This window comes from Petaurus breviceps, unplaced genomic scaffold (assembly GCF_028583685.1).
Source record: "Petaurus breviceps papuanus isolate PSGF00001 unplaced genomic scaffold, PetGlider_PUasm1.0 90849, whole genome shotgun sequence".
In the NCBI taxonomy this organism is placed as follows: domain Eukaryota; kingdom Metazoa; phylum Chordata; class Mammalia; order Diprotodontia; family Petauridae; genus Petaurus; species Petaurus breviceps.
This window is the reverse complement of record NW_027187361.1, coordinates 23,583,011-23,597,621: the sequence shown is the minus strand read 5'-3', so window position 1 is coordinate 23,597,621 and position 14,611 is coordinate 23,583,011. Positions and strand designations below refer to the sequence as shown.

The 14,611-nt window shown below is 37.8% G+C and overlaps 1 protein-coding gene across 3 annotated transcripts in view; it reads left to right on the top strand.

The window, feature by feature from the left end:
- MGAT4A (alpha-1,3-mannosyl-glycoprotein 4-beta-N-acetylglucosaminyltransferase A) overlaps positions 1-14,260 on the top strand; it is a 130,200-nt gene extending 115,940 nt beyond the window's left edge. For all 3 annotated transcript variants that reach the window (XM_069072969.1, XM_069072971.1, XM_069072970.1), the window contains exons 13-16: positions 6,280-6,358; positions 8,404-8,470; positions 8,961-9,073; positions 9,227-14,260. In XM_069072969.1, the coding sequence (XP_068929070.1) occupies positions 6,280-6,358; positions 8,404-8,470; positions 8,961-9,073; positions 9,227-9,253 (286 nt within the window). In that variant the 3' untranslated portion in view covers positions 9,254-14,260. The remainder of the gene's footprint in view (positions 1-6,279; positions 6,359-8,403; positions 8,471-8,960; positions 9,074-9,226) is intronic.
- Positions 14,261-14,611: the final 351 nt, after the last annotated feature.

Below are 14,611 nucleotides of genomic sequence, written 5' to 3'. Positions count from 1 at the left end.
AGTGCTCAGTCCTCCTCCATGAATGTTATCACAGTCAAAGGGGAGAGGTCTACGTTAAGAAGGCTGCAGACTGAGAAATCAATGTCAGCTGGGAACTCAGGAAAGGCTTCGAGGAGGTGGTAAATGACATGTGTTCCAAACATGGAAGCAGGAAGGTATGGGGCAAAAATCAAGGAACAGTGACTTGGTAGTTTAGTTTGTCTGACATGAGGTGGGGGAGTGGCTGTCATCCAGAGAGAGTAGGTGTCTGGTTCCTGGTGGAAACTGGGCAGTGGGAGTGGGAACAAAGGAAGAGAAAAGTATGGCATGTGGGATGGGGAAAGAGAAAGTCAGTTGATTCTGCTGGTCCTTTGGGTGACCCATTGAAGTCATCAAGGTAGAACATTGAGAGAGAAGAGTGTCTAAGGAATAAGCCTTCAGTTTATTCACCCACAAATAAAGAACAAGAGTGGGAAAATGAAACATCATAGGGGACAAGACTAGTCAGACAGGAAGAAGAACAGGAAAGGAAAGACCTTGCCACAGAAACCAGTGGAAGTGAGAGTGGCCAGAAGTTGTTTATGTTCTGTAGTTTTAAGGAGATTGCAGCCTGAAAAACAAAGCCATTCATTTTTGGTGGTGATTGGTGATGTTGGAAAAAGGCAAATGTTAAGTATGGAAGTTAGATTACAAGCATGACTTTGTTCAGCAGCACTGGGCTACTGAGGAGGCGTGAAGATAAGATTGATTATTCAGGTGGGAACGGTGAATAGAGAAGCATGTACATGGCAGTGTCTTGTTGAAATGGCTGGTTTTATGTGGTTGAGCCTGTGAAGAAAAGGCCAATGCAGCCAGAAGAGGAATAGTAGACTAGAAGAATAAGGAGGGATCAAGGATTGTTTGTGATAAGTATGAAGAACAGTTTCAGGAATGAAACAGTAGGAGAGAATTGGAGGTGTGGGAGATGATGGTGATCAAAAGGAATTTCCAGCTTCTGCATCTTGGAGAGAAGTAGTTCTGGGTGATGATAGGTCAAGGCTGGGATCACCCCTGAAAGCAGCAGTGTCAGCCCGAGGGGCAGGCAGTCAGTTCTCAGGTTCAAATGACAAGGTATTGTAATTGACTACACGAGACTTATGTTGGAAGGTTAGAGGTTTTTATGGATGTATATACAGGACTAAGTGGAACTCATACGATCCATAATCCATTCCTGTCAGCCTTGAAGAGCAATCTCAGTCACCATCATCAGTCTTGGGCTTCATCTTTCTGAATTCCGGGATATGATGCAGATTTCACCAACACAAAACGTGTGTGGCAAAATGTAAGACTTTGCCCCACTAAACTAACTCTCCTTGACTGCCCTTTCTTACAGTCTCACAGGAACTTGAAATTTCAATGAGTACAGCATCAACTAGTTCAGATTATTTGTTGTAATAGTGATCTACCACTCTCTAGGAAGTTCCTTATTTGAGCTGAATGTCTTGGTGCTGCCTCCATATTAGGTCTGGGTTCCCACAAAGGATGACTCCAAGGTCACTGAGGAGAGGTGGCTTTCCTAGTCAGTCAGTTTGGTACATAATCCAACAAATTTTACTATTACTAACTAACAGGATGCGATCCCTGTCAGAACTGGAAAAAAAAATCTTATCCAAAAAAGGTAATTTATTGATCACTTCATATTTGATCAGTATCCCTAGCCTGAGTTAATGGTTTATTCCTCTTCCCGTAGAATTACAGGACATCTCTGTGGGAGAATAACAAGACAGGCACTTCAGGAAGTGGATGTGCTTATCTTATTTTAACAGCGGATTTTGACAGGAGGAAATTTTGATAGGAGGAAATTAGTTCCCGAGAAACAGGGATGTCAGCATAAAAGCATAGTGTAAGGCTTGTGTATGCCAATGTATATGTATCTGTGTATGTATATGTAGGGTGTGTGTGTATGTGTGTATGGCTATTATATGGGTAGTTAGGTCTTAGTAATAATTGTTTTCTGGGGTGGAGTCAAGATGGCGAAGTAGAAGCAGGTCCTCCCGGTGGCTCTGGCTTCCACCTCCCCCAATTCATGTAAAAGGGGACTCTGAACAAACTTTGGAGCTGCAGAACCCACAAAATGACACAGCTAACCTCCCGCTGATGACAGCCCGGCAGGAATCGGCCAATGCATGGGAGCCTAGCCTAGGCCTCCATGAGCTGGAGGTTTTAACCCCAGGGTGGGCCTGACCAGCCCTGGCCCGAGGGACTCCAGATCAGTAGCAGCTGTGGCCATTTCCAAATTTATCAACACATAGATGCTAAGGACAAAGTGAGAGGTCAGTGCAGTCTGGAATTTGTGACCAGTAGTCGGTAGTGCATTGGCTTTTGCCCCCAGGGCGAGAAGCCGCAGAGACCCCTGCACAGCCAGCCATTGCCACGTGGCAGCTTCAGCTCCTCGCCTGCAGAGCGTAGGGGGACCAAGCACCAGTCTGAGGGGTAATTGCTCTTGCTTTAACCTGCTTGGATCTGGATTGCGGTCTAGGGTGGAGGTTCTGGGGCATGTCCAGCTTGCCAGCGCCTGTGGAGACCTCAGAGAGGGCACCCATCTAATACCTCCGGCAGCTGAGAAAACCCCAGCGTTTGGGACAAAGCTCCCCTATCTGGTGGCAGATTCCTACTGTGGCAAAAAGCCCAGGGGTCAAATGACTGAGGGACGACATGACCAGGCAAAGGAAACAAAGCAGACAGAAGATTCCAACATTAGACTCCTATTTTGGGGACAAAAAGGAGCAAAGCATGGAACAGGAGGAAGACAGTGAAGTCAGAACTCTTGCACCAAAAGCTTCAAAGGAAGATACGAGCTGGTTACAGGCCATAGAGGACCTAAAGAAGCAGATAAGAGAAGTGGAGGAAAAATTGGGAAGAGAAATGAGAACGATGCAAGAAAATTATGAAATGAGAATCAACAGCCTGACTGAGGAAAATCACACCTTAAAAAACAGACTGACTGAAATGGCAAAAGAGGCTCAAAAAGGCAATGAGGAGAAGAATGCCTTAAAAAGCCCAATTTGCCAGATGGAAAAAGAATCTCAAAAGCTCAATGAGGAGAATCATTCCCTCGGATTTAGATTGGAGCAAAGGGAAGCTAGTGACTTTAAGAGAAATCAAGATGCTGTTAAACAGATCCAAACAAACGAAAGAATAGAAGGCAAAGTGAAATATCTCATGGGAAAACCACTGACCTGGAAAATAGATCCAGGAGAGATCATTTAAAAATTATTGGACTACCTGAAAGTAATAATTGTTTCCTACCATAGCTCTTGAGGGAGGTGTGGGACAGGAACCTGGAGGTGGGAGCTGAATAGGTGATAGACAGACAGACGGACAGATGGATAGATAGATGGATAGATAGACAGACAGACATCTACTTTAGAAGAGAGGTTAAGTGCTCATAGCAGAGCATGTATATTGGTAATATATGTTCCACTTAATCCTTTCTTAGTCATCAGAATGTTTCACGATCACTGTCAGTGTTCTGGGGGTTATCCTCTTAGGTGTTCAGGTGGACAGTCACTGACCCCTAAGTTATCTGCACTGTTTGATCACTGGCAGTATCACCTTTTTCCTTTCATGGAAGGGAATTTCTCTTTGGGCTGCTCTTTCTCAGATCGTATACACTCACATGACACCTGTGATGAATGCCTCCCACTCTGCAGGCCCAGACTTTCCCACACCATGTGACTCTTGTCCTCGGTTTCCCATGACCTCACCCAGGGGATGCGCCCTGGATTTTATGAAGATAGGTTGTTTCGCACTTAGATCAACACCAGTTGTGCCCTTTTGAGTCTTGAAGCCTTTGGCTCCATTTCATTTACATTCATTTGTGTATTTTTTTCTCCACGGATATTGGATGAAAGAAAAGTTTTGGTAAGATTTGGTTTAATAAATGTGGTGATAGATAATATTTACAGAAGAATTATATATATGGCATTTTTCTTATAACACCTCTTGGAGGTAGGCAGTGGGAATCTTGAAAACCATGACAAAGTGAGAAAACATAAAATAGATAAGGAATGCAGGAAAATTTAGAAAAAGTAGCAGTTTGAGACAATGGTTTTGGTGTTAAATTTTCAGAATTTTATAAAAGAAAAAATATTAAAAAATAAAGTTCGTCTGGAAAAATATCAATTTATTAATGACATATATTGCTACAGCAAAAAAAGAGAACTAAGTCAAAAGGAGAGAAGGGTTGATTTCTTACATTTTGGAAAACAGGTAATTTGGCCTTCATCAGAAGTGTATTTTTTTTTCCTGGGCTTAAGCTTTTAAAAAAGGTTTTCATCTAGTGTATATACATATACATATCTGTGAAGACAACTATCAGTGTTAAAAATAAATTTCTTAGTTGTTAAATTCACACATCTTTTTGAAGCTTTGAAGATGGAATATGGAAAAAGATTTTAATATTCTTTATTTTAGAAACTCATTATCAAAGTAAAAATGTCACAATATTAAACTCAGAGTTTTAAAGACATTAAATTTAAAGAGGTATCTTAGAAATTTGTGACATGATGGTGCCATTGTTCGAATATTATTTTCTCTAGCTTATAATTTATAATCAGCCTGATATAATGGCTAGGTGGTGGTTTCAGTCAGAAAGACCTGGATTCTCATATTGCCTCTGGTGGCTAGAGGCTGTTTGAGACGAGTAACCTCCCCATGCTCCCACCCAACTTTCTAAGACAAGGTGCTGATGTGTATCGGGGGAATTTCCACATTGGGTGTGTACTGTACTGTACTCATGAACCCATCCCTCCACCAAGCTGAGATCATTTTGAAGGACAGCATTAATTTAAGTGAATAAGCTTGGTGTAAACTGCAATCATAACCTAAGGATATATATATATAGAGAGAGAGAGAGAGGGAGTACAAAGGTAGTTTTCACTAGAGCTTGTGAGAAAGTTCCAGAATTAGCACAGTAACAACACAAAACAACATATGCCAGTTGTCACACAATTTCTACCAAACATAGCTTGCCTTTAAAGTCTTTGTCCTTAAACACCTAGAGTTTCAACAGATGAGAATTCTGCTACATAAGAAATAGTCTTGGGGAATTCACATGAGAAGCAACACTTCTGGAATGAGAAGTCAGGAATATTTTTCCCTTGAAAAGTAAGGTAAAGCTCTCAGAGATTCTCAAAGACACCATAATGAAATTAATATCTACATATGTTAAGTGTTATTCCCAAGCTCTAGACAGGATTTACAATCCTTGGGATGACAAATTACAGGAATGTGAATTATCAAAGAACAGTATTAGATGACAAAGATCTTTTCTTTGTGATTTTAAGCTAGCGATAAAAAACTATTTGATATTTTTAAACAGAAAAAGCTTGTGCTTCCGTGTAGCATTCAATATTTGTAAAAATATATTCTGGAAGACTTGTCTATTGTTTTCTCAGAATGAGATAATTACCAGCGCTCTCTGGGTAACAAGGTAGTAACTACCCATAAAAATGCAGCTGCAGCTATAAATGGGGATCAAATCCTTCCTTCATTCCTAGTTTCTATTGAATGTAAAAAAAATACAGTTAAATCAAACCAACAAGCATTTATTAAACTACTGCTTCATGCCAGACACCGTGCTAAGCCCTAAGGATATGAGGAAAGAAAACAAAAAGAAAACCCCAGATCAGTCCCTGCTTTCAAGGAGTTCACAGAATAATGGGAGAGGCTGCACACAACCAACCCTCTAGAAACACGATATAGACTCAATCAATTGGAGGCACAAAATTAATAAACACTCTCCAGGGCTTACTTGGTACAGTGGCTACTGAATGAATTCAGTTCCATTTGACTTCATTTGGTACCAAGCTTACTTGACTTATATAAAACCAACCTTGAAAGTGCTGTAACCAGTGGTCGAATGTAGTGAAATGTTCATGTTGAGTAAGAGTTGGAAGTGTTACTGCCATCAACTTTTTTACTTCCCTTGTTAACATGTTTGTATATTTTTTGAAGTAATTCCAAAAACCCTGGAGCCCCCAAAGATTTACTCTTATGAAAGTTATTTAACATAAAATCTGCAAGTTTGCTTTTACATTAATCAGTAAACATTTCCCTTTTCAATGACAGGAATTATTAAAATGTTACCCTCAGGTCTTACCTGTAAATCTATGAATAATTAAAAGTTTGCAGTTTGTCACTTGGGTATAATGTTATCCCTGACATACAGCTTAGTTCTTTCCTAAAATCTTCCTTTATTAGCAATCCCTAGCATATCCCAAAATATTATCATATGCAACATTATTTCTTTTTTAATAGCTACTTGTTCCAGAGTGGCAATCCAGAACATCCAGGAGATATATTGATAAATACAACTGTGGAAGTTTTGCCTTTTAAGGTATGACTTGATTTTTTCACCTGCCTTCCTTAAGAACAGAAATGATAGCAGAGATTTAATTCATAGGAGACTATTGGCAGAAGATAAGACAAGTTGTTTCTTTTGATTGAAAATCTCAGTGGTGATAATTGTTGACCTTTTAAAATATAGAGTAGGTCCATTTTCCTCATTTATGAAAGAGAAAAGTTTTGCTCAAAAGAAAGGAACCTGGGACTTCCTATAAAATTAAAGTAGATCTTCCTTTTTGTTTTGGTTTAATTCACCTATTGCTGCTAGACTAATTATATGTAGTTTTAATGACTGTTACACATGATAAAGTGACCTGTGTCCTCACCCTTTTCCCCTCCCACTGGAGTCATCAGAGAGGGTTCCATTTAGGAGACACTGTCAGCAGAAGCCTGGGATTTGGGTGATGGGGAAAGGGCAACATATGTCTTGACTTTTCCTCTTGCAGTTAACTATGGGGGCTCCCACCTGGGACATATGTAGAAGCATCTTCAGAACTTCTCTTTTCTCCCACCTTTTCATGCCAGCTGATGTTTTTCTTAAACCCTTGGCACACCGGGCCATTCTCCTCGTTCTCTTATTTGACCCCTCCAGACCCTCACTCTTTGCTAATCATTTATCTCTCCTTTGAAGTTCATACCATCAAACTCTATCAGGCACTTTTGTTATCAGAGACCTTTCCCTTATGTCAGTCGTCATTCCCCTTTGTGGCCCTTCCAACACGCTGGCCTCCACCTCTACTTATAGGTTCCCATCTTAGATTTACTACCACTCAAAAACTGTTCTACCTCCAGTACTTGGAACTTTGAGGTTTGCCTCTCAGATCATAGTCTCCTGCCCTTCCACTTGTCCTTTTTTCTAAATCCTTTTAAACCAGTTCTTGAACCTATCACAATCTCTGTTCTTCATTCTCTTGTTTTTCCAGTCCATTATACCTGTTTTGACATTTTTTCCTCTCCCCACAGTATGAAGCCAATATTTTCTTAATTCAGTAAGATTCTGTCCTTCAGCCTTGAATCTCTCTTATCCTTACATTGTTTTTGTCCTGCTGATTCTTAGTTTTGGGTCACTCCCAACATCTCTCTTATCGACTTCAACAGAGCCCTGCTGGGGAAGTCACAAAATGTAATTGGGACCATTACAAACTCATGCTATCTAACCTCGGCTGGACTTAGGCTCCTGCATGGCATTCCTTTTGTTCTGTCTCTGACCAATTGCTTTGCCTCTCCTCCTCCCTAGGGTTTTAAACGCCTCCTGCTCTACTCAGCTAGGATTGGCACCAGCCATTGAGTTCCCTTTTATCTCTGCTTTTCCACCTCTTCCCCCATATTTTCCTCCTTTGTTCTGTGCTCAGGTGATGAGCTAGCCCTTCTTGCCAAGGCTCATCCCTATACTTTTGTCCTCAATACTGTGCCTCACTCAGTCTCTTGATACCAACAAACATGTCAGGTTTCATCTCTCCTAAAAATCAACAGAAACTTCTTGTCTCCATTGTTCCCTCAAGCTGTCACAGGGCCTGCTACACTGCTACTTCTTACAGTTCTCTCACTTCTCAGTCTCTTGCAACATGGCCTGAAACTGCTCTCTCTGCAGTTGCTAGTGACCTCTCATTGCTGTGGCAGCATGTTTCTCAATCCTAGTCCTTCCTGGTCTTTACAAAAACATTACCTCCCACAGCACTGCTCCCTTAGCCTCTCCCTGTGGGCAGGGTGTATTTGTGTCCCTTGCACAGAGCATAATAGAGGGCCTTGACCTTTTCCACCTATTTTAAGGATTATAAAATTATCAAATTTTATATTATAAAAGCATTATTATCATTTGAAAGTTTCTACATTCCAAATTAATTCTACAGGATCTGAAGGGTTTTTTTTTTTTTAAGATTTGGGCTAGGTTTTTATAAAGCCTCATAAAGATCAAATTCATGTAATCAAGCTAGTTTTTTAATATGGGGAAGCTGTATATACTTTAGTATATACAGCACTGAGTACTTTGCTGTTCTTTTGCATAATTAGTTATTTCATAATGAATATTTGTTTTAGGGTGAAGAGCTGGAAATAAGCAAAGAAACCAAAGATAATCAATTAGAAGACGGTTATGTCAGAATAGGTAACGTGTATCTTTTATTAGTAAAAAATTTTCTCATGTAAATTTCTTGAGTGCAAATACTGTCAAATTTTTATTCCCAACAAGTATATAGTAGGTGCTTAAAAAGTTTACTGATCATGTGGATTTATTCTTGAACTATAACTTACTTCCTTTGGGGCAATACTTTCATTATAAACTTAAAACAGAATAATCAGGATTCGGTCACTTAAACCTATAGGGTTATGGTTATTTATGAAAGCTATATTGGTTATCATTTTTATTTTGTTTTGGGATTTTGCTTTCTAGTAAAAATTTCAGATTGAAAGTCAAAATTCTGGTAAATTAGCATTGTGTACTTGGACAATTTAGAATTTTAAAGGCTAGAAGCAAATTTGTGTAGGTCTTAATTTTGTTGGCATGATAATAAACCCATCCATTCAGTTAAATTTTCAGTCCTATTTTGTTTCAGTTCATCATAGTATATTCACTGATGATACTTTTTATTTTGAAGGAAAATTTGAAGGTGGTGTGGCAGAAGGGATGGTGGATCCCAGTCTAAATCCCATTTCAGCATTCCGTCTTTCAGTTATACAGAATTCTGCTGTTTGGGCTGTTCTTAATGAGGTGAGATACTTCTTTAAGTTAATGAAATCAGTGGGAGTGTTGTATCTTTTCAAAAAGATTTCAAACTCCTTTGATCTTAAGACTGTGATATTATACTTAAAAGAATTTAGAATTTATTGCTTTTACACATTAACTTAAAATTCTCTATTTCAGATTCATATTAAAAAGGTTCCAAACTGACCAAGTTCTCTTAGGAAGTCAAGATCATTTCAGACAAACGATCTCAAAGGAACTTTTCAGCTCTGAAATTGATTCCCTGTAAGATTGTTCTTTAAGAAAAAAAAGTTAGAACAAATTCAAGACAATGAAGCATGTTTCTATTCTCTTTTGTATTTCACTTGAACACTACCTCTTGTGAAATCTACTGTAGATAAGATTGTATTAAGCCTTTTTGTCAGATCAATTCAGAAAATTAATCTCTCATCCATAATATTCACATGAAGCCTAAGTCCTTTATTTGAACATCATTTGTACATTTTACAGTCACATTGTGTTAGTATTGTCTTGTATTATTTTGGTATTTTCCTAATATGTAAGAGGTGTACATATTGTTACATTCCTTCAGTATAAGAATGTTAAATACATTTTATGAAGGGGGTACTTTTGGATTTCATTTATTTTGCTATTGCAAACCCCCTTTTATAGATTATCAGGGATATGTATGTATAAATATAAATATACAGAAAACCATTAAGTTAATTTATTGAAATTATTTGAGGAGTAAATATTTTGGTGCATAAACTTTGAATTACTTTTTAAAAACAGATGACACCTTGCTTTTTTAAGTTTTGTGTATTTTTCTTTGAAAATGAAAACATTTCAAACGGTAATGTCTTTTCAAATGTACTGCCAGTATAAATAATTCTAGATGGATTTCCTAAATGAAGTACTTTTATATCCTAAAGGATTTGAAATAGTGTTATTTTCAAAGGCATCATCATTCCTTAAATCCCCTTGCTTTGAAGATCAGTTTCTGGGTGGGCTGTAACACTGTGCTGTGTATGGGGTAAGGCCATATACAAAGCATTTTGCTAAATTTTAGCATACAAATGTGATACATTAAAATAACAGACTTATTGTTTTCCTGTTATACATTGAAACAAGTTGTTTTTTCTTTTTTATCTTTATAATCAACTCAATATTCCTTTCATTAAATATTACCTAGATATATACATTCATGTTTTATAAGTTTGGACAAATTTTTTTTGGCAACACTTGTATCAAATTTTTTTCTAGGAAATGTTATTGTATTTACAAATTTAAAGACAAATGATGTGACAGATTTTTAGTGAAAGGTACTGTTGCAGTTATGTTGTATTTCTCCACTGATTTAATTTGCATTTTAAAGTTATACCCCTATTGTCCAAGAAATAGAATTGCATAATTGACTTACACGTAATTCCTAAAATACTCTTTGGGGGGGGGGGGTAGGTTTTTGTTTTTTAGTCAGCTTCAGAAATTATCTTTGTAAAGTCTTTTATTAAAGAAGCTAAAAATCTAAGGATGATGCAAGACGCAAATATTTTGATTCTTTTCATACTGGTTTTCTTGCTCATAACTTCCTGCCAAAAATTTTTTTTCTGATTTTTCTTTTAAAGATGCTAATGCCCAAGTTCAGTTTCAACTTTGCCTTTGGGTTTAGTCATTTCTGGGTCAGTTTGGCCAAAATTCCCAAAGCAGATGATTTGAAAAGGAAGAAAAAACACAGTAGATGTTTTGGCTTATGAGCAGTCTTCTCAGTTGACTGTTACAGCAGTTAATAGAATCATTTCACATACCAAGAGCCCCTCATCGGTAGCCTCCCCCAGCTGAATTATTTAAAAAAACTGCTTTGTGATAAGATTGGGGAACTTAGAAAAGGGCACTGAGAAGCATGTATAGTTGCTACTGCACTTGGCCATTTGAAAATTCACTTCAGTCAGTCTGGTGGTCTTTCCCGTCCCCTTCCCTGGGATCCTTATTGGCTACATCACAGCTCAGATCCATCCCACCTCCTTCTCCTTGAAGCCTTCAACAATCAATTACTTCCCTTTTCTGAACTCCTGTTAGTTATACTGTGCCACATATTTATACATTTAAGTCAAGCTTTAAGTTGCTGCCATCATTTCAGACACATCAGTTTTTTGTCTTCTCTACCAGATGTCAGCTCTTGGATAACATTATTTCTCTTAAATTTTCTCCCATGATTCACTTTCTCCTCTTTCTGCCTCTGCTCTTCTCCTCCCACCTCGTCTGTCAGCGGCAGCACGGAGTAAGTAGTCACTTAACCCCTCAAGCTCTACAAAGTGAAGGGGCAGATCTGCAGTAGAGGAAGTTTTCCTAGCTTGGGCTCCTTATGCTAATGAGATCACAGGTCCCAGTCCCAAACCCTTTCCCCTGATTTGTTCCTGCATGCCCCATGATGCCTAGCACAGCACTAGGTGCAAAGGTGCTCAGAGTAAATACTTGGTTGGTTGGTTTGTTCACTGTTTTTCCTACTTCTAGTGCAGGTCAAAGCCTTCACAAATTAAGGGCTCTCCAGAATGGCACAAAAGATCCCTGTAAAAGAATTATAGTTTGGTCCTTCAGAGTGAAGTTAGATTTGTTTTTGTTTTTGTTTCTGCGTTTTAGAGGGGGGAAGGTAGGGCAGTTAGGGTTAAGTGACTTGCCCAAGGTCACACGGCTAGTTTTTTTTTGTATTAAGTATTTGAGACCAAATTTGAACTCAGGTCCTCATGGCTCTAGGGATGGTGCTCTATTCACCGTGCCACCTAGCTGCCCCTGTGAGATTAGGTTTTAAAGTGTAAAACAGTGCAGAACTCTGTTGTAATATGAGATAACTTGAAGGTAAGATAGATAACTGGATTTTGAAGAATAGGTGAATGTTTCTAAGTTTATCATGACTCAAGCTACTTTTGCTTATGTTGAGTAATGGTATATTTAGTTTTATATTCAGAACAAGAACTTTTGTGATGTGTGCTTTCACATCTGTCAGAAAAGATTTAGATACTTGGGAGTGTGCTAACCAACAGGAACATTTTAGTTGCACTGTGGTCAAAGCACATGACCACATATGCGTATATATAATTTGTATCTGGGGATTATCCAATGGTGAAAGCTATTAGAAAATTTTATTAAATGGGTTTTAAAGTGAAAAAAGCTTCCCATAAAGTGGTTTTGGAAAAAAATTTTTTGTAAAGTAATAAAACTCTGAAGGCTGCCTTACAGAATTTAACAATTCACAAAGAAAGCTGTTTGATACCAACATCTAGCAGAAGGTTTCTAAGGATTGGCCACTCAGAACAATAGTGTTGAGAATGATAAAAGTGAGACAGAAAAAGGAAGCTGTTATTGTTGGATATCCAAAGATCCGTGAATGTATGTCAGGACCTGACAATGATAGCCCTAAAGCTTTATCCTCCACATTCTCTCCCATGAACATTATATAGGCTTCATTGGGACATCAACCAGAAATTGCAGGTGGAAAATTAGCACATCCTAATTAAGTGTTGGAGCCATATTGTAATTACAGGATCCCAGAGTTTGTGTTAATTACAATGACAGATAAAAAAATACACTATATCTTTCTTTCTGGAAAGGATAGTATATAATTAAGTTCTTAGAAGGTATAGTAATCATTAACTATGACTGCTTCTGAATTTGAACAATTATTGTTTAAAACCATTTTGGAATTTTAGATTAGACACCCACATTTGGAATGGTAAAAATTATTTTTCACTATGCAGTGTTCAAAATATGTCGAAGGACTTGGAGAAAAGAACTAATAGTTGGCTATTTTATATTTGTCTTTATAATGCAGTATAAAACTTGTACTAATTTCTGTATTTTTTATGTTGGAAACTGTTCAAAATACCCATAATCAGTTATAGCATATGTCTAATGACATTCTTAATTTTGTTACATCCATTATTTTTGTACTTGTCTAATATTGCCATACCCTCTAAATTCATATAGTGAGACATATAGAAATAAAGGAAAGAAAATAAGAGAATGCTAATAATGTGGTCAGAAATGCCATTCAAAAAAAGTCCACCCAATTTTCCTAAAAGCTTAAGCTCCAATGTGTTTCCTTTTAAAAAACGGTCTTGAAATGACTGAATTTATTTGATAAATACTACAATAAGCCAATGCTTTTTTGCTGTGTGCATGCATGTGCCCATTTATACTGAGAGAATAATGCACTCGTGCTCTGGAGAAGTAGGATTTTATTTGTCCCTTTCAGAGGCAGAATGTATTCGATCACATTATGAGAAAGTTCTCCAGCCTCTTGGTGCAAGAAAGGTAAATAAAAACATTTCAATGTAAAATATCCCCCAAGTATCATGAACATCTTTTGGATAATGATTGTAAGCTCTGTAAAAGCAGAACACGTTACACATTTTTAATCTTCTGATTCCAGGCACTATGCCAGTGCCTCTTTCCTAAGAGTTATTTAAATGGGGACGTGCTGCTTTTTAAAAGTCTGTGTAAACAATGTGACTGCTTTCTGCAAAGAAATGCTTTTACTATCCTTGATTGTTGGTCAGGGTACTTGAGTGTTACTACCTTCTGGTTATGCCCTTGTATTAGTAGCCAATGCCAGAAATAATGCTTTAGTTGAGTTGAGATTACATTTCATTTCCCCTTATACTCAGTGTTTGCCAAGATCTGGTGAAAACACTTTTGAGGAAATACTTTTTCTGAGCCTTAAAAATGGCCGATAGTAACAGTACTGTAAGATGCACTGCCAGCAAATTACTTTGTTTGGGCATATGAGTTTTTCCTTAGAAGGATACAAAATATTTATTTAGAACACAGTTCATTTTTTTTATTTAAAAAAATTTAAATGTGGACCTTACTTCAATTCTTCATGTGCAGAAATTTTTCCTTTTTTAAGAGAAGATAACATTTGGAGAGATCTTCCCTATGGAATCTTTACCTGACAGGTTCTGCAAGAAGCTTTTCTTCAAAAACCTGATCCATGTTTCCCTTAAATGTCCTCATTACTCAATCGTGCAGTATCTGCAGTAATCCTTGAGCACCTGTTGAATTTTTATTGGTAGTCTGGTCTTTGTTTGAAATCTTGCTGCTATACATTGAAAACCTGGTAATAGGTGATGTCAACTGTGCCTTTCATCACTGTTCTGTCTGTGCCACAGCTAGCCATGTGTATTTGAAATAAAGACTTTTTAAAAAATTCAAGCAGAATTCAAGGCTCGTTCAATAGAACATTGTAACATGAAATGTACATTACATAGCATTATGGTCACAAAATCACACACATTAGTCTCACTTGATGGCCCACGACAAACAGGAGAAGAGATGCAAAAAATACTCTGTTCCAGAGATGGAACTTGAGGTATAGAGGCAAGAGGATGAAGCCAGAAGACTTTGGTTCTAGTCTATTTTTCTATTACCTTGCTTTAGGACCCCTTTAGGTGCCATATCAAAATCACTCTGGGCCCCCTTCCTCATCGACGAAATGGATCCCTCTCTACTTGTAAAACACTCTCAATGATTCACATCACAAAATAATGCTGCATTATTTTAATGGGATAC